This window comes from Panthera onca, chromosome A1 (genome assembly GCF_046562875.1).
Source record: "Panthera onca isolate mPanOnc1 chromosome A1, mPanOnc1 haplotype 2, whole genome shotgun sequence".
In the NCBI taxonomy this organism is placed as follows: Eukaryota; Metazoa; Chordata; class Mammalia; order Carnivora; family Felidae; genus Panthera; species Panthera onca.
This window is the reverse complement of record NC_138339.1, coordinates 95,738,302-95,758,685: the sequence shown is the minus strand read 5'-3', so window position 1 is coordinate 95,758,685 and position 20,384 is coordinate 95,738,302. Positions and strand designations below refer to the sequence as shown.

Below are 20,384 nucleotides of genomic sequence, written 5' to 3'. Positions count from 1 at the left end.
TAGGTATAGAAGGAAAAATAAATCAAATATTTTCATATGTGTTGAACAGATTTTTCCTTATGAGTGGTTTTTCTCTCTTCAACTGAGCCCCTGCCCCCTTTTTTTCATACTAAACAGATTAGTTAGAGAACTACCAGCTCAGCATCATGCTCTGTGGCCAGGAGCCTCCTACTCAGCTGTCAGAAGCATCCTGCTGGCTCTTTAAAAATATTTTTTAATGTGCTATTTTAACAAACAAGACAATGAAACTTATTTAGATTTCCCAAAGCTGCTGTGTTTCAGTGGAGTTACCAAGTTTCACTTACTATAAAATGTACTCACCTATCTTCCTTAAAAGATGCTATATTCCTTCTAGACCACCTTAAAGACAGCTGATGTTTTTAAACTGACAATTAATTTACATTCCTGTAGGAACAATTTTAGTTTAGTAACTAGTAAAAGGCTTTTTTCTGTGTCTTTTAGAAAGACCCAAAAAACCCACCAACCTTATATAAAGTGCAAAATTCGATCATTTATCCTAATAGATTTTATCCATAAATGTGTCAAACAAAAGGGTGTTTTTTGGTCGTGTCTTTAAGAGGCATTGAAATAGAGCAGTGAACTATTGGTGGGAATCTAAACTGGTATAGTCACTCTGAAAAACAGTATGGAAGTTCCTCAAAAAATTAAAAATAGAGCTACCTTATGACCCAGCAATTACACTACTAGGTATTTATCCAAAGGATACAAAAATGCTGATTTGAAGGGGCACACACACCCCAATGTTTATAGCAGCACTATCAACAATAGCCAAATTATGGAAAGAGCCCAACTGTCCATTGACTGATGAACGGATAAAGAAGATGCAGTATATATATAAAAAAAGGAATATTACTTAGCAATGAAAAAGAATGAAATCTTGCCATTTGCAACAACCTGGATGGAGCTGGAGTATATTATGCTAAGCGAAATAAGTCAGTAAGAGAAAGACAAATCTCATATGATTTAACTCATATATGGAACTTAAGAAATAAAACAGGTGAACATAGGGGAAGGGAAGGAAAAATAAGATAAAAACAGAGAGGAAGGCAAACCACAAGAATCTCTTAAATACAGAGAACAAACTTAGGGTTGCTGGTGGGGAGGTGGGTGGGGCGATGGGCTAAATGGGTGATGGGCATTAAGGAAGGCACTTGTTGGGATGAGCACTGGGTGTTATGTGTAAGTTATGAATCACTAAATTCTACACCTTAAACCATTACTACTAGGGTAGGTAGTAGGTTATGTTAACTAACTTGGATTTAAATTAAAAAAAACCCAGCAATTAGAGCGGTGATTGGAAAGTAAGAAATTCTGATTAATGAAGTAGATTGTTTGCTTTTAAGGGATTCATTAAATGTTGTTTTTCATGTAGAAGGATTCTTTTGAATATCTGATAGGCAATGACAGGACATCTCATGTATTTTAGAGGCCACAGGGTTAAATTGTCACAAAGTGTTAATGATTTATTCGGAAATAGGGCACATGGCAGTCCCAGCAGTTCTGAGCTGTTTATAGGGAGACTGATTTCTGAGAGGAAAATGCCATGCATGGGGTGTCTGTTTCATAGAACTGGAGCCCAGGGTGTTGACTTGCTGCTAAATAGTTTTTGCTCATTTGTGACCAGTGATGCCTCTCAGATGTAAAATCTTTGCCTGGTACCTGAAAAGTTAATCCAATCATACCCTAAACCAATCAGAAATCCTAAGGAAAGGATGTGACTTTTCTACTGGGAAATGGAACAGTCCCTAACACTCATTCCACACTTACATGATGCCATGTAAGTGTACCAGGGAGACTGTTAAGCATATCCTAGCATCCAGTCTCACAACAACCCTAGGAGATAGGTTTTGTTCTTATTCCCATTTGACAGGTGAAGACACAGAGGGAACAGAAATATGTCTCTCATATTGCCCTAGATACACAGCTACTTGAGGGTAGGGGGTGTGTGTGGTGGGGAGCACTTAGGCTTCAAGGTCTTCATACTTGAACCACTCCTCCACACCAGAGAGGTGAAGCACACTGCTGTAGCAGGAAGGGTAACCAGAGATTAGTGACATCCAAGGCTTCCTTGACTTTGGCTCCTGCGGACTTTTTTTTATTATTATTTGTGGTAAAATACACATAACATAAAATTTACCATCTTAACCACTTTGAAGTGTACATCCACATCCTGTGTAACTATCTCCATTATCCGTCTCCCAGGTTCTTTTCATCTTGTAAAACTGAAACTCTGTACCTACTGAACAACACCTCCCCATTCCCCCAGCTCCCCAGCCTCTGGCAACCACCACCCCACTCCCTGTCTCTATGAGGTTAACTACTCTACATCCCATGTATAAGTGGAATCATACAGTATTTGTCTTTTTGTGATTCACTTATTTAGCATTATGTCGTTAAGGTTCATCCATGTGTCAGAATGTCCTTCCTTTTCAAGGCTGAATAATATTGTATTGCATTGTATTGTATTGTATTGCTTTGTACGTGTTGTATTGTATCATATTGTATTGTATTGTGTTGTATGTTTATATCGCATTTTGCTTATCCATTCACCTATTGATGTCCACTTGGGTTGCTTCCAATTTTTGGCTGTTGTGAATAATGCTGCTCTCCTGGGAAGAACTAGATGGAATGGGAATCTGCATCTGGCCACACAGGTCCTGAAGTCTAAGTTGATCTGATGCTTAACTTCCTGAGTGTGACAGCTCTTTATGGGCCCACTCCATCAGGAGTAGGGAATCCATGGGGTGATTTCTCTGCCCAATTCCTTAGCCTCCAATAAAGAAGCCTTAAAATCTCATTTTGTATTTTTTTTTTTTTTTTGGCATTACTCCTGTGCAAGTTTATTCCTACAGAAGTGTAAACAAAGTTGCTGACATATGAAATCTCAGTCTCTGATATTCTGCCACATGGGAATTGTAAATCCAGCCATAATCATTTGATTATATCTATGGAATATTCTTATTCTCTTTTTTAGAGTACTTTGAAAAGTAAAAGTATTTCCTGTTTTTGAAAAAGAATGTTTTAACTGTAATAATTTGGGGGGAAGGAACACATGAGGTCCAAAACCATTCCTAGCCCACACTCTTTGTTTAATTCTCTACAACTACTTCTTCCTTAAAATTTGGTGATTTGGGGGGAGTAAATATCACTTTTTAAGTTTGTTATGCTACCTGAGAGAGACGTTTTTGTAAACATGTTGCCATTTTTATTTATTATTTTTTAATTATTTTTTAAATGTTTTATTTATTTTTTATAGAGAGAGAGCATGAGTTGGGGAGGGGCAGAGAGAGAGAGAGAGACAGACAGAATCGAAACAGGCTCCAGGCTCTGAGCTGTCAGCACAGAGCCTGACACGGGACTCGAGCTCACAAACCTGAACCGAAGTTGGACCCTTAACCGACTGAGCCACCCAGGCACCCCCATGTTGCCATTTTTAAAAGCAGATATAGCTCAATGTAAAATTCATAGGAAAAAAGAAAGGGAGATTTTCATTGTTTATGCCTCAAGGAGTTCTCCTACACTGTTTCAAAGGCAATTGACAATAGTTGAAGAATTCTGCCTGGCTTTTCAGTAAACCCAGGTAACATGAAAATTTACTGAACTCCATTTATCCGGATGAACTCCTTTAGAATGTGACACTGATTTCCTGCTGGGAGGACAAACAGGAAAGTCAAAGACAGTGTATGGGTCTCTGAACCATTATCATTTGCTGGGGAGGTGCTCTGCCCGGCAGGCTTCTGAGTTTATTAACAATGGCTGCTCAGCCTGAGTTTACTCAGCATGTCTTACCTCTGTAGACCCTCTGTGATATACCAGATGGTGGATCCCCGGTTCAACTCGCATCTTCACGGGCTTCCTGCCTTCTTCCCTCCATTGTCTGTGCTGCTGCCAAGGCCTTTTTGCCTTTTGAAAATTTAGCACTGCTGATATGTGAGAGAATCTGCTAAGCACTTAATGTATATATGCTGGTTACAACTAACCTGGGAGGAAATGTTATTATTATTATTGTTGTTTTCCCATTTTAAAGATGGGGAAACTGACACTAAGATAACACAGCTAGTAAGTGAGGGATCTGGCATTTAACATCAGGCTCTACTTTGAAGCCCATGAACTTGACTACCCGTTTATCCTGCTTCTAATTTTTCATAATTCTGTACTTCCTCAGCTCTTTATGTCTTTATTGAATCTTCGATTTGCCTCTTTTTGTTCCATCCCTTAGACCATTTATTTTTTTTCTTGTTTTTACCTTCTTGTTGAACTAACCTTTGTTTTCTTTTCCTTCAGTGTTGACTTTTAATAAAGTAATCTCATAAGACTTGGCCCATAGTATTTCAGTAAGCTTATCTCTCAGGAAATGTTGACTGGAAAAAATAACCACAGAAACAAATTTAGAAGCATAACATCTTTTCAACTATAGGAATAACCTTTTCCTCTAATTTGTAAAATATGTTCAATGCTTTTGTATCTCAAAATTTTGGAAGACAATTGCATTGGAGCTTGATTTATGGTGTTGTATACACTGTTAATGTTCAATATGCATAATGTTAACTTTTTAAATCTCTGTGAAAACCCTTGAGAATATTGTCTGAATTTAAAATTCAGAATAACAGAGTTATATCAGATATCTAAACCTTATCTTTGAATCAGTTAATGGTGTACCTTTTCTCCTATGTAATTTTAATATTTTGTTTAATATTTTAAAAAATATGTAGGTAGAGTCACATTGGAAAGAGAAAATGGAATATAATTTCAGAAAGTGTATTTTGGTATTCATACAAGTCTTTTCTCTGTTTTGATCATGTAGCAACTAAATCTCAAAAGGGTTTTATTTATCTCTTTTGTGAACATAGGCTCTATGTAGAAGGATACAACATTGGTTAGGTAGCAGAGCAACTCAAGTTTTTGTTTTGAATGAAAACCATATCATTTGATCCTGTAACCTGTATACATTTATTACTCTGAATATAGGACCACAGAGGAGTATTTTCAAGTGATCATATTTTGGGGTCTATTTTTATTTCTACGTGGATATAAGCACACATATACAAATGGATAAAAAACATTTTGGAGGGATATGCCCTCAAATGTCATAGTGGTTGTCTCCAGTGAGAGTCTTTGGGGTGGGGGGTGTTGAGAATGAGAGAGCCCTTCCACTTTTACTCCACGTACTTCTATATTGTTTGAATTTTTTTCAACAGGCCTAAGTGACTTTTGTAAAAGGAAAAAAAAAATCAATAAATAAAAACAGCATTAGTGATAATAAATCTTGCTTATATTGCAGTTCCACAACCTCCTAGATTAGAACCTCAGGAACCCAATTCTGCCACTAGCACAACAATTGCAGTTTATTGGAGCATGAACAAGGAAGACGTCATTGACTCATTCCAGGTTTACTGCATGGAGGAACCACAAGATGACCAAGAAGTGAACGGTAGGATCTCTAACACAGATACAAATGTGTGTGTACGTTTCTGCATCTTTATGTGAAGTACTTACAGATATCCGTATTAAGGCTCATTCCACAAAGCATTTGTGGCCACATATAGAAACAACAATAAGCCAACAACCATATAAGTAAACACAAGACCTATAAGCAAATATTGGAAGTCAGAATCAAGAAAAAGAAAATGCATAGGTATCATAATGGTCAACATGAATATTGTAATTGAGATTCAAATTTGGCTTTGAGTTCGCGGGATAACAGGAGCAACTAAGATATTCTCATTTTTGGAAAGGAAGTTACATACCAGCCTTTCAGGGAGAACAAGTCCCTTTCAGTGCTTGAATCTAAAAGAAAGTATAACACGTACCATTTTGCAGGGGAGAAATGAGCCATATATAGGACAGTGTCCTCCATAATAATTGTAGCACAAATGTAGGATTAGATGTCATGGTTGGCAGTTTCTCAAATCCATCTTGATAAAAGCTGCAAACAAACCATAAAGGTTAGAGTTCACAATTCTTGAGGCATGGGCTTTGAAAAATGTGCTTTGCTCATGTTCCCGATTAATATGCAGAGAGAAGTGAAAGTGCTTAGTAGGGTGAATGTATGATACATCTTTAGAGCCTCTGTAAATATCTCTCTGTTCAGTAGGACTTCTTTTTTCTTTCATTTTTTTTTTTTTTTTTTTTTTTTTGAGAGAGAGAGAGAAAGTGTGAGCAGGGGAGAGGCAGAGAGAGAGGGAGACACAGAATCTGAAGCAGGCTCCCAGCTCTGAGCTGTCAGCACAGGGCATGACACGGGGCTCAAACTCAGGAACCATGAGATCATGACCCGAGCCGAAGTTGGGCTCTTAACCGACTGAGCCATCCAGGCACCTCTGTTCAGTAGGAGTTCTAATAAGACCTGGAAACCAGACACTTTGAGGTTGTACTTCCTGATGAATCAGAGCTGGGTGTGCTGGCATTCTATATTGCTTGTTGAAGACAGACCCACATTTTTTGGAAAACAGAGGAGCACACGACAGGATGGACATGCTATTCCAAAACTCAGGAGCCCAATTTGTAATGAGGAATGAATTTTATTATATTTCACTGTTACCAAGATTTAAGTTTTTTGAGATGTCATGTGATACATATTTAAATTAGAAAAAAGTTAAAAAAAATTTACAAAGGCAACCATAGACATAGTGTGAAGTTGGCTAAGTTTGTCAGTTAAGGACTCTTTATTTTACTGGTGACCTATGACCACATACAACATGAGATAAGTGTTATCCCCATTTGCAAATAAGAAAACTGATGTGAGGTTAAGTAATTTTCCGAAGGCCACACAACTTATACATGACAGGGGTAGGACTCAAGCACAAACCTTTGAGACTCCAAAGCTTATGTTTTTGTCTGCTTGTCTCTGGGTTTGTCTTGTTATACCACACTTCCTCTTCCTCTGTATCTAGCTGCATACGTCATGGACCTTCGTGACTCTCCAAGACTCCTCTTAACAATGATTTATTGATTGCCTGAAGTGCTTTTTTTTCTTAGTACTTCACCTCCCCATCTGCCCCAGCCCCCAAACACTTACCTGTCCTGTGTCTCATCTATTCACCGCCTTGAAATCTGCAGATGCCCGTTAGCTAATCTGGTGATCTATACTGTGATGCCATGCTCTGTGTAGGGTCTCCAGCAATGTATGTTATGTGCGTTGTTAAAAGTACTGGGGCAATGGAACTCAGCCCAAGAGGATGATTCCACTGAGAACTGTAGCCACAGTTTCTAGGATGTGGGGGAAATGTTTTTCACTGTATAAGTCCTTCTAAGATTCTTTAAACCAAACTTTCTGTCCAGAAAGAAGAGCTCATTGGGACAGAAAGATGCAATTAAATAAATGGAGTTGAAGAGTTCCTAAATTTCCTTTAAAAGTAAATGATCTGGGCTTCTTAACTGGGGGAGTTTTGAAGATGTGATTTTCAAGAGTAATCAGGGAGGATAACTAAAATTATCAGGGCTAATTCAAACAAGAAAATAATTCTTTTTAAATTTTTTTTAACGTTTATTTATTTTTGAGACAGAGAGAGACAGAGCATGAACGGGGGAGGGTCAGAAAGAGAGGGAGACACAGCATGTGAAACAGGCTCCAGGCTCTGAGCAGTCAGCCCAGAGCCCGACGCGGGGCTCGAACTCACGGACCGCGAGAGCGTGACCTGAGCTGAAGCCGGACGCTCAACCGACTGAGCCACCCAGGCGCCCTGAAAATAATTCTTTTTAAAGGAGAAAACATTTCAGTAAGAATAATCAGATTGGCCCAAAGGGGGCAGGTGTTCGTAATGGTATTGAGTAATGATATTACTAAAATATTGAGAGTAAAGTGACTTAGAAATTTTAGGAAATGTCTTAATTGACCAAATTACTTTTTAGAATAGTTTGTGACCTATCAAAGTTATTTAAGTATTTCTGTAAGTTGTGGAACTCTCTAGTTGGAATGATTCTGGAATTCATGAAGAGGAACCAGGATTTGAAACTTTGAAAATTATACTGAATACTAAAATTGTTGACTAATTTGGGAAGTTGCTTTATAACATCATAAATTTGGAAAACATGGGGTTGTCCTTATTTTATTACATGCTCTCCTGAAATATTGGCATTGCTTCTTAAGAATTTTTTGAGAATGTATTACTGAGATTTAAGCTAACATAAACTATGCAATTTTAGTATTTGCTATTGAACTACATTACTTTAATTGTGGCAGATGAAGTTCATATCATACTAATATCCTATTATTTTCTGTAAGTGTTCACATGTAATACGGCATCATTCTAAATGTCTCTTTTTAGCATGCTCTTGTTTTCTTAGGTATTTGAAAATACTAGCTATCACCTAATGATATCTGTAAGTTTATCAGTTTGAATTTTCCACTGAAAATAGTAGACCAATTCTTCTAGTAGCTAATTTCCAATTAACTTTAGAAGACACCCTAAAGTTTATAATTGTGTTTTGTGCTAGACTTGGTGGAAGAATACAGATTGACAGTGAAAGAAAGCTACTGCATTTTTGAAGATCTGGAACCTGGCTGTTGCTATCAAGTGTGGGTAATGGCTGTGAACTTCACTGGATGTAGTCTGCCGAGTGAAAGGGCAGTTTTTAGAACAGGTAAAGAAATGTTAAGGGGGTGTTGGGAGGCAATTTTCAATTCTTCATAGATTACTAAGATCAACCTATAAGCATTTATTAAGCACCTATCGTGTGCTAGGTGTTGTGCAGTGGTGAGTACACAATGATGAGTAAAACTGGGCTCCTGTTCTCAAGAAGCTTGCTGTCAAGTGCGAGAGATAAAACAAAACAAAATATCATAAAAATTGTGGTAAGGGTCATGATCTATTTATGTACAAGTTATTGTGAAAACACTCCAGAGGAGTACTCAAGAGAGCCTGGGACAGGGGCAGGTTTAGGAATGGCTCCTTAGAATTGATGCCTAAATGGAACCCTTTGAAGGATCAGTTAAAGGAGTATATTCCATTTACAGAAAACATATGAGCAGAGGCATCAAGGTAAGAAAAAGTATGGAGTGTGCAGGGCACTACAAGAAGTTTAGAATTATTTCTTTGACTTAAAAACGAGGAGAGGAAAGATGTGAGGTGACAAAGGCTAGTGTATGGGGGCCATGTTTGCTAAGGTAAGATTGGGCTTCATCGTATGGGTACTAGGAGCCCCAAAAGGTTTTTCAGCAATGATATTCAATGGGGAATGCATCCCATGATGGAATCTTTTCACTGAAGGCTGCCGTGGGTGTGGCATAAGTCAGGTTTGCATCACCTTTAAGATCATTCTAACTACTTGAGGGTGAGAAATGACTCACTCCCACCATTTTATTCTTTCTTCTTGCCTCCTAAAATAAGTATTTATTGAGTACCTACTGAAGGCAAGATTATGGCTAACTTGTGTGAAGGGAGACAGACAAGAATCTGTATTGTAATTTGCTTGTAGATGTATAAAAAAACTGTTGAGATTTATAGGAAGCTAATATTAGAGGCTCTCTGGGGATGGGTGAAAACTGTACAGTTTGGAAGGCAGAGGTGGGAGGGGGACTTTTCATTATATACATTATCTTTTGGGCTTTCAACCAAGAATGTATTTTTTAATCAAAAATTAAAATGAAACCATGCCCAAGCACTCTTCCCAGGGTACGAGGGAAGCAGAGCTGATGTTGATTGTTCCATGATTGCTTTGGTTCTCTCTCGCAGCACCCTCCACCCCTGTAATCCGCGCCGAGGACTGTACTGTGTGTTGGAACACAGCCACCATCCGATGGCGGCCTGCCAACCTGGAGGCCACTGAGACCTACACTCTGGAGTACTGCAGACAGCACTCTCCCGAGGGTGAGGGCCTGAGGTAAGGATCTTTTCCACAGGGAGAGCCCAGGGTGCCTGGAACTCAGCTCAAGGTCCTAACCTAACTGAGCTTCTGCCTAGAGAGGGAGAAGAGCTTCCTAACATCCCGCTGAGCTCATTAAGCTGTTGACTTGATTTGCAACTCCATCACTATATTCGTCAATGAACTCCAAGTTTGTAATAAAACACATGCTACAATGTAGAATAATAACTCCCTTGTAAGAAAAATGTATGCAAATTTTAATAAGATAGAACATTCTTTGAGGTATATTTAACTTGAGTCGTTAGACAGGATTTATGCATATTTCATACATTTTTTAGTAGTTATATCAGAATAGATACACCTAACTCAGGAAACTAATAGTGAGCTTATATATAATGTAAATCTGTGTCTCCATGATGTATTGGTAATATAAAGGAGCTAATTATATATATGTATATATACATATGTGTATATATGTGTATATATATAATATGTATATGTATACATATGTATATGTGTGTGTGTGTATATATATTATATATATTACATATATATAATTACAGAGACATACTTGCCTCTCCAAGAGCAAGAAGGATCTAAAGAGATTTTTCCAGGAAAAAAAGAAATGGGAAGCTCTCTCACTAAACTTATAAAGCTTTAAATTTGTTAATAAAGGGGTATGCATCCTGGGGGCATTTGGTAAATGTTAATTTATTTACTGAGGTGGTGATTTCCTAGACTCCCATCCATGGCAATAGAGCAAGTTCACATTCCATGATGTGTATTCAGATCTTTATTATTAATGCTCATATTTTAATAGAGACACTTTTAGCTTGTTTTCATTTATTTATCTTTTTGAAATGTTTATTTAAAATTTTTTTTAATGTTTATTTATTATTATTGAGAGACAGAGAGAGACAGAGCATGAGCATGAGAGGGACAGAGAGAGGGGGAGACACAGGATCAGAAACAGGCTCCAGGCTCTGAGCTGTCAGCACAGAGCCCAACCTGGGTCTCGAACTCACAAACTGCAAGATCATGACCTGAGCCGAAGCCAGATGCTTAACTGACTGAGCCACCCAGGCGCCCCTGAAATGTTTATTTATTTTTGACAGAGAGAGAGAGAGGGCACGAGTTGGGGAGGGGCAGAGAGAGAGGGGGGGATCAGAAGTAGGCTCCGCACTGTCAGCAGTGAGCCCGATGTGGAGCTCGAACCCACAAACTGTGAGATCATGACCTGAGCTGAAGTCAGATGCTTAACCAACTGAGCCACCAAGCACCCCTAGCTTGTTTTTAAAACAAAGTTTACTGAAATAAATTATTTTGGTAGGATATAAAACTTTGAAATAATAGTACATTAGGCAGCTTTTTAATAAAGTATATTATTTAAGCTCTTGATTATCTACATGATCAATCAACAACTATTTATTTAGTTATGTAAGGTTTCACACGACTGAGCAATAATCATAGTTTCTTTCAAATATGTGAAGACAGGCTTCACAAAACAATGTTCAAACAATGAATTCATGTTGAGTGGGGTATGTATGGGTGGGATGTAGGCATTTCAGCAGATGTGAGAACATAGTAAATGTACATAAAACAACATAGCTGTTAATGTGCCAACTGCTGGATGGCAGACCTCAATAATCAGCAAATAGAGGCGAGGTGAATTCAGCAAATAGAGGCGAGGTGAATTCTGACCACAATGGAGTGGGAGAAGAAGAAATGGGGGCAGGGGGAGTAGGGAGAGAAAGAGACAGAGACAGAGAGATTATAACTGACTTTTATTGAGCATTTACTGTGTGCCAGTCACTGTTTTTGCCTTATTTATTTATTTATTTTTTAAACTTTTTTTTAATGTTTATTTATTTTTGAGACAGAGAGAGACAGAGCATGAATGGGGGAGGGGCAGAGAGAGAGGGAGACACAGAATCGGAAGCAGGCTCCAGGCTCTGAGCCATCAGCCCAGAGCCTGACGCGGGGCTCGAACTCACGAACCGTAAGATCGTGACCTGAGCTGAAGTTGGACGCTCAACTGACTGAGCCACCCAGGCGCCCCTGTTTTTGCCTTATTTAATTCTCATAAGAACTCAGAGAAAACAGACTCTTTGAGAGGGTACTCAGCTAGTGAGTAACAATCAGGATTCAAGCCCCATTTTGTCAGTTGTCAAAGTCCAAGCTAATAATCCCCGTTTAATGTCACCTAGGGGCATCCTGAAACTTCCTGGAACTTCTCCACAAAAAACTCTTGGTGTCATGAGAGCCCCGTATCAGCAGTGCCCAAGTCCCTGGCAACCCCTCCCACTGTTCTCCGCCATCACCTCAGTTCTTTCTGAGGCAAAATCAGACTGTTAAGGAGTGCTCTGAAATGACTCATCCTTGTTATGGCGTCTGGCCTCAGCCGACATTTGCATAAATAATAGCACAGTTGGATTCTTAAATCAGCAGGGATCTGGAAACCCTGAGATCTAGTGGCCATCGCACTAAGGGAACTGTGATGTCATCTCATAAATGTGGCTACAGGGAGAAGGAACGGGGGGATGGATGGGGAAATGGCAATCCATTGAGGGCCTCAACATGCCAGGAACTATGCTAAATCTCTTTCAACTCTCTCAAAAATCCTAGGAGGGAGGTGAGGTGATGAACTCCATTAAATGAGATTCAAGAAAGTTAAATAATTTGGCCAAGGTATTAAATGATGGAGTGAGAATTTGGAGTCAGAATTCAGACTCAGATCTGTCTTATTCTCTCCACTAGTTCTAAAACTTGTATTATTATATAGACTGAGTTAGCATACTTCAACTGCCTGACAATAGGGAGTCATTATGTATCTAGAATTTCTTTTTTTTTTTTTTTAATTTAAAAAAAAAAAATTTTTTTTTTAAACGTTTATTTATTTTTGAGACAGAGAGAGACAGAGCATGAACGGGGGAGGGTCAGAGAGAGAGGGAGACACAGCATCTGAAACAGGCTCCAGGCTCTGAGCTGTCAGCACAGAGCCCGACGCGGGGCTCGAACTCACAGACCGAGAGATCATGACCTGAGACGAAGTCGGCCGCTTTACCGACTGAGCCACCCAGGCGCCCCTAGAATTTCTTTTGACATATGAAAATTATAGATGTAAAGAGAGAATGCAGTATCATTATTCAAACCTTTCCTGACCAATGTTTTTCCTTTCCCTGATCACCCTGGGGGCCTCAAAACAAAACAAAACAAAAACAAAAAACCAAAATATTCATTTAGTATCAACAATGAATAATACATTCCAAACAAATCCTTCTATCAAAGCCAAAGAAGCCAAAGACGGTTCCATTTGTAAGAAGAAAATGGCCACCCACAAATTTTATTAAGACAAAAGTTGTGCTAATTAAAACATAAGGCTTGTCATTATTTTATTCTGTTTGGGACTTGCTGGTAGGTTCATTCTAATTTTTCTTGTTAAAGGAGAGCCTCTGAGAGGCTGGATAAGCAGATGTTCCTAGTAGTTATAGAACAGTACAGGGATCCTTTGTTATTGAATGGATATAGTCCAGCAAGTTTAAAGTGAAGGGAAATTCCACATTCAGAGCCTTGTTGATAGCTTGGAGCTGTTTTGGAGATGGAACTGTTTTCCAGGTGCTAAAAGATTCCTCAGTGCCAGGAGGTAGAATGGTATGTCCAATCCACAACCCAGGGGGGGACTCTCCAGCCTCTGGATCCCTGCTGAGTCTGACAAAAAAAATAACTTCTTGAAGCAAGCACACATTTGTTGGCCACAAATCACTACCTTGTTCATTTGCTAAGTCTGTTGCCGATGTACAACATTAGAGACATTCCTCATCAATACAAGAACCCTCAGTGTCTTAAACCCCAGGTTGGCATCAAGAGACTGCAATAACTCATTTTTAATTTCAGATGCCCAGAGCTGCAAAACTCGTTTGTATTTCTCTTGGTTCTCCAACTTTAAGAGTTGAGAGGAAAGGAAAAGTGGCCATGTGCCATAATCTTTTGACTATCTGGTGCTTACAACTACCTTGAAAGTATTCTTTACAAGGTCTGATGGATCAAAACTATACAACATTATGAACTATTTAACTATGATCTGTATTGTTGCATCTCTAAGATAACAACTGTACACAGCTAGTCAGATAGTAGAATTGATAAACAAACTTAAAACTTGATCACCTCTAGTCAAAATGCAAACAATCCCTACTGTTCCATTCTATTAGAACCACATTCTTCACTTCGGTTCTCTGTACAGCAGTACATAATTAGAGTTATTTTTGTCTTGAAAAGAACAGTAAGCCAAGAGTTATCTGATCCCACTCACTTGTTGTCTCCATTAAGGGATCATTATGTAAATTTGCAGCCTCAGTGTCTGGGACACTATCTGGCATATTGTAAGTACTCAATAAATATGTGTGATATGGGTTAATATCAATTAGCACTGAACACATAATACTGATACCAACAAGAAAAGTTAGGCCAGATTTGAGGATAATCTCTTACTCAAAATGGGAACAAAATAACCTGTGCTGAAAAGTAGCACAGAATGGTGAATGAATTAATTTTAATGCTTGGGTGCTTAGCTAGGAGATAAGACCAGCCTAGTTCATGGACTAGAAACTATTTAATGGATCACTCTATGGCACTTATAATCTTGTTTAGCCATTGGTCACATAACCTTTTCATTGGTTCTGGGTTCTATCCAAAAATCTTATGCTAAACCAGATCCAAAAATTGATACAGAGGTCACTGTTGGGGAGTAAATGGGATCAAAGATTCCTTCTTTTTGATGTGGTGTGTTTGGGTGAGGATGGGCAACTTATCTGTGTAGATATTCAATAAAGTTCTGTTAAATGAATGAATGAGTGAATGAATGAGGGGAGTAGCCAGCCTCCTTCTGGCCTTGCCACCATCAGGTCATCTAGCTGGCTAGAGTCTCTGGTACAGTAGAGAGGGAAGACTAAAGCGAATTGAGAACTAAATGAGTTCATGTCTCTTTCTCACCTTCAATTTCTGAAGAGACAGATAACCTTAAAGGCTCTGGTCTGGAGTAGGAAGAGAAGTTGAAAGGAAATGAAAAGAATGGAGAAAAGGATGAGTAACATGAACGTACACACACACAGGAAGGGCATTGATTACCCTTTAGACTGGGGAATCTGATTTTTGTTGCCAGAACAGAAGGACCTGCATCTTCAGACCTGCATTCATTCTCCCAGTATGATGGCCTCTAAATGTTCCAATTTAAGACCAAAGGTGCTGGCGAACTCTTACAGTGAGTGTTTGAATGGAGTGAGCCTACTGAGCCCCCAAGTTCCATGACGTGGTATCTGAAATAGCCAAGCAATTGCCTCCATTCCGTAATCCTCACAGAAAACACATTTGCATATTTTTGTGTGTGGGCATCATGGCTGGGTCCCAGCAGTCGGCCCCTGTTGGGATTGGGCGGTGGGCGGGAGTGACAATCCCCGGCTTGTGTGTGGGGGCTGAGGGAGCTCCTACTCACCCTTTCCTGTTTTTCTTTGAATGCTCTCCTCAGGTTGGGTGGGCTCAAAACACTTTCAAAAATTTTCCACCGCTCGGCTGTTTCCTCAGCTGTTCTGTCTCTCCTGTGTGGAGAGAAGTCAGCAGAACTGTGGGTGGAGGAGGGAAAACTGAGAGAAATATAGTACAGGGATTAGCTGTGTGGGCTGTGCAGAGAGAAGCTGTGTACTGAATGACAAATCTGTGAGACTCAATACACCACAAAAGTAGTTGGTAGTGAACTTCCTGCCCCTTCCCCTGCCATCCTGGCTGTGGCTATAGGGTGGAGAAACCCTCCCTGGGTCCCCCTCCCCAGAAGCATCCCCAGGGTGAGCTGGGGTCTGGGTGCTGGGCCTGTAAACTCATGTTCCTCCTGCTTCCAGCATTCAGGGCCACACATGGTGGGGCAAGAACAGAATTGTCTCTCATGGTTGGGTTTTCTAGCTGGGGACAGCTGCCACTCTGTCTGTATAATAAGGACAAATAGGATCGAGTTTTCTAATGAACTTAGTACCTGAATAGGATATGAAGAATCCCAGCATTTCTTTCTTTTTAAAAAAACTTTGTACCAAATTTTTGGCTGGATAGGTGATGACCAATTGTCAACAGCAAATGATTTGACCTTCAAATCATTGACTTCCTCCTCCTGGAGGAGGCAGTTATTCCTGCTCCAAGCTTGCTTCACAGGGTGATAGGAGGATCATTGACATGAACGGACCAAAATTTATTGAGTATTTAAGAGCTAATAGCCAATGTTTACATGGTATTGTTTTCCTGACCCAGGTAATATCTCTCAGCAAGGAGCACTTGGGAGAGTGAGTTATGGGATGATTCCCACTCCCTTACCCAGGATTCTTGGCATTTAGCTTTTCCTAAAAGAAATCTTTCTTCCCAAATGAATCTAATTAACTTTGATCATTTACAATCCTATACACCTCCTGGTTGTATAGTAAAACCTCAATCAATGAAAACCCAGACTGTTCCTTCACTTCTACCTTATGTTCTGTCAATTTCCAAAAGGATTCAAGTTGTTCACTATAAAAGACCTAGACATAATAGAACGACTAGAAACAATCATGTAAGAACAAGAGCCAGATCATGCAGGGGTGAGGAGATTGTATCAGAAAGTATAGGTTAAGAACAGTAGCTCAATGGAACATAAAATTTCAATCTGAACTTCCTGGTAGCTAAGGTGAAAACAAGAGAGGGGGAGACAGCAAGAGGGAGAAAGAGATTACATAACTCGTCTTTTTATAAAAAGGAAGCATAACATTTCACTAAGAGACAATTATATTTCTTGACATTCAGCTCTAAGATGAATTTTTCATGTAGATCTTTATATAAGGGCTATTGAACAAGATAATAGTGATTGTCTTTAAGAGCAGTTTTACAAAAATTGCAAAAACATTGCCGATGTAATCATTTTTTAAACAAGGTCTGAAAATGTAATGTTAAATCACCATTCCAGGCGGGTGGTGCTATAGGGACCTCAAGTAATTGTCTACATATGTGGGCTTAAAGTGGTTAAGGAAAATTTAGAGAATCCAGAGGAATGGATGTTACTAGACTCCTGGGCTTCTCTGCCTGAAATAGAAATGCTATCATTCAGGCTTTGGAGGGGAACTACAGAGAAAACAAAAATCCAGGATCCTTCTGCTGGAATCCTTTGGCTCACTTAGATTTTTGTGAGAAATCTAATTACAGCAGAGCCTGAGTCCCAAGGTTGGCAGTGTTCAGCCCTCGTGTTCCTACGCTATTATGGATAGTGATGTTTAGTTAACACTGAATCTCATAATGTCCTCATTTATCAAAAGAAAAATGGTCCTGCTCAAAAATTTTATTTTACCAAGTTAAAAAAAAATCCATATATAAAGAATTTTCTTCTTAATCCTGATTTAAGTAAAGTTTTTCATCTTAAAACAGAAAGTTCCATGTTTATACAGTTTAGGTTTTTAAAATGGCTTCCAACAGCAAAAGTTAGTTCTTGCATTTAATGTTGCTTATGTTCTCATGGATTTTTCTTCTTTTTCCTATTTATCCCTCCCATCCCATCTCATCCCACTCTATCTTATGAGTATGTTTTCCAAACCTAACTGATCATAAAAATCAACTGGGTTGCTTGTAAAAGCTTAGATTCACAGGCCTCCTTAAGAAATTCCAATTCAGAAGGTCTAATGTGTCCGGGCAGGTCTGGGAAACACTACTAGCTGGTCCCCTAGGGCCCAGCCGTGTGCTCTGTTCACAGTTCACATGAAATGGTGTTGACTGACTGGCTGAATGTTGGTGCGGCCAACAGGAATGCTAGCAAGAACCCACTGTGTTTTTAACAAACAATTTGTACTTAGCCATCTGTTGTGCACTGCAGTGACAGCACCATCCGTAGGCTGCTTCCAGGAGTAATGGCACTGGATTCCTCCATATTGTTTGTACACATGCCGCCCCCCTCTGCCGGGGAGAAAACATGCTAAGTCTAGGTGTTAGACACGGCAATGCAGAGGCAGTCACTCCTCAGTATTACCAGCCCCTCAGGTTCCCTAAAGCACACATACACTCCTTTCTTCCATCCCACACAAATTGTTGAATTATCGAATTCCTAGAGAAGCTACTATACAAAATTCAAATTAACACGTGTTCTGCAAACACATTCAACCAACTCCTGAGCTTGTAATATAGCTCTAAAAGTAAATTATTTAATTAATTTTGGATAATATCCAAATGGTACAAAATTCAAAAGATACAAAGGGATACAGTGAAAATTAAGTCTCCTTTCTATTTATCTGTCACCTACTCAATTCTTCTCCCTGGAGGCAACTACTCTTACCTGATTCATATTTATCCTTTCAGATGTGTGTATACAAACATCTCTATATTTTTGCAACCAATGGTAGCATACTATAGATATTTCTACCACCCTTGCTTTTCTTATTTAAAAATATTTCTTGGTGAGTATCCTGTACCAATAGATATGGAACTGTCTCAATTTTAAGAACAATTACATTATATTCTGGTTTAAGAATATAATTTAATTTATTTAACCAATTGAAAGGTACTTAAGTTGTTTCCATTTTCTTCCTATCACAAACAATGCTGCAGAAAAAACCTTATCATATATCATTTCACACGTGTACCAGAATATCTGTAATTCCTAGAAATACAATGACTGGGTTACCTGGGTGGCTCAGTTGGTTAAGCATCCAACTCTTGATTTCACTCAAGTCATAATCTCATGGTTTGTGAGATTGAGCCCCACATGTGTCTCTGTGCTGACAGCATGGAGCCTGCTTGGAATTCTCTCTCTCCTTCTCTCTCTGCCCCTCCCCTGCATGGGTACACACACTCTCGCTCTCTCTTTCTCTCAAAATAAATAAACATTGAAAAAACTCTTTAGAAATAGAATGACTGGATAGAGGTTTTACATTTTGGATTTTGATAAATATTACCAAACTGTTTACGTAGAGGTTGTGGCTGTGATACACAGGCTAGAAGCATACAAAAAGAGTGCTTTGTTCTTCATATCCTAGCCTGCATAGGGTATGATAAAACTTTTGATCTTTGACAACTTGATAGGTAGAAGATAGAATCTTATTAAAGTTTCAGTGTGCATTACTATTAATAGGTTGAACATCATTTCATATGTTTTGGAGCCATGTACTTTCTTTCCTGTGAACTATTCATTTCCTTTGCCTATTTTTTTTTTTTTTTTCCTGTTGGACTGTAGTTTTTTCCTTATTGATTTGTAGAAGTTCTTTGGTTTTTAAAGAACATTAGTACTCACCTACAACATGGGTTGCTAATTTCTTTTGAAGGTTTTTTGCCATGCATAATTCTTAAATTGATTTGTAGTTGATATTCAATATTATATTAGGTTCAGGCATATGACATAGTGATTTAATATGTATCTACCTTATGAAGTGATCACAATAAATGTAGCTATCATCTTTTAGCATACAAAGTTATTACATACTATTAACATACTATTAACTGTACTAACATACAGTATTCCCAATACTCTACCTTGTATCCTCATATCTTATTTTATAAGTAGAAGTTTGTATCTTTTAATCCCCTTCTCCTATATCACCCATCCCCCCACCCCTCTCTCCTCTGGCAACCACCAGATGGTTCTCTGTATTTATGAGTCTGTTTCTGTTCTGTTTGCTCATTTTTCTTTGCATTCCACATATAAGTGAAATCATATGGTATTTGTCTTTGTCTGACTTTGCATTGTTTCACTTAGCATTATACCTTCTAGGTCCATCCATGTTGTTACAAATGGCAAGATTTTGTTCTTTTTTATAGCTGAGTATTATTCCATTGTGAGATAGGTCTCTAGGCCTAGATATAGAAATATCTCACATCTTCTTTAATCCATTGATGGACCGTTAGGTTGTTTCCATTTTTTGGCTATTGTAAATAATGTTGCAGTGAACATGGGGATGCAGGTGTCTTTTTAAGTTAGTGTTTTCATATTCTTTGGATGAATACCCAGCAGTGAAATTGCTAGATGATATGGTTGCTCTGTTTTTAATTTTTTGAGGACTGTCCGTACTGTCTTCCACAGTGGCTGCACCATTTTGCATTCCCACCAACAGTACACAAGGGTTCCCTTTTCTCCACATTCTTGCCAATGGTTGTTACTTCTTATCTTTTTGATAATAGCTATTCTAACAGGTGTGAGGTGCCATGTATTGTGGTTTTGACTGATGTCTCTGTGGTGATGAATCATGTTGCATATGCCATGTATACCTTTTGATATTATTTTAGTTGAATTTATCAATCTCTTTTTAAAATAGCTTTTAGTTTTTGTCTCCTATTTAAAAATCCTCTCTTATGTTTTTTTTAGTATCCAGTGATTTCATTTTTAAAAACTAGATCTTTTATCACCTGAAATTTATTTCAGTAGCAAGTGTGAAATTAGTAATCCAACTTTATTTTTTCAGTATGACTATCCAGCTGTCTGAGGAAGAAAACCCATCATTTGACCTTCTGATTTGAAATACTTCCATTATTATCTACTTAAGAGCCTGTGTTTGGCTCCATTCCTGACCTTTATA

At 38.6% G+C, this 20,384-nt stretch overlaps 1 protein-coding gene across 2 annotated transcripts in view; it reads left to right on the top strand.

Annotated features, from left to right (window-relative positions):
- The window catches only part of CMYA5 (cardiomyopathy associated 5), a 97,233-nt gene that overhangs the window by 63,791 nt on the left and 13,058 nt on the right, over positions 1-20,384 (top strand). Inside the window, exons 7-9 of one of the 2 annotated variants that reach the window (XM_078448560.2) lie at positions 5,303-5,452; positions 8,458-8,604; positions 9,696-9,843. In XM_078448560.2, coding sequence (XP_078304686.1) covers positions 5,303-5,452; positions 8,458-8,604; positions 9,696-9,843 — 445 coding nt within the window. Of the gene's footprint in view, positions 1-5,302; positions 5,453-8,457; positions 8,605-9,695; positions 9,844-20,384 lie in introns of those variants that run through there. The other variant, XR_013556267.2, reaches the window with a different exon arrangement.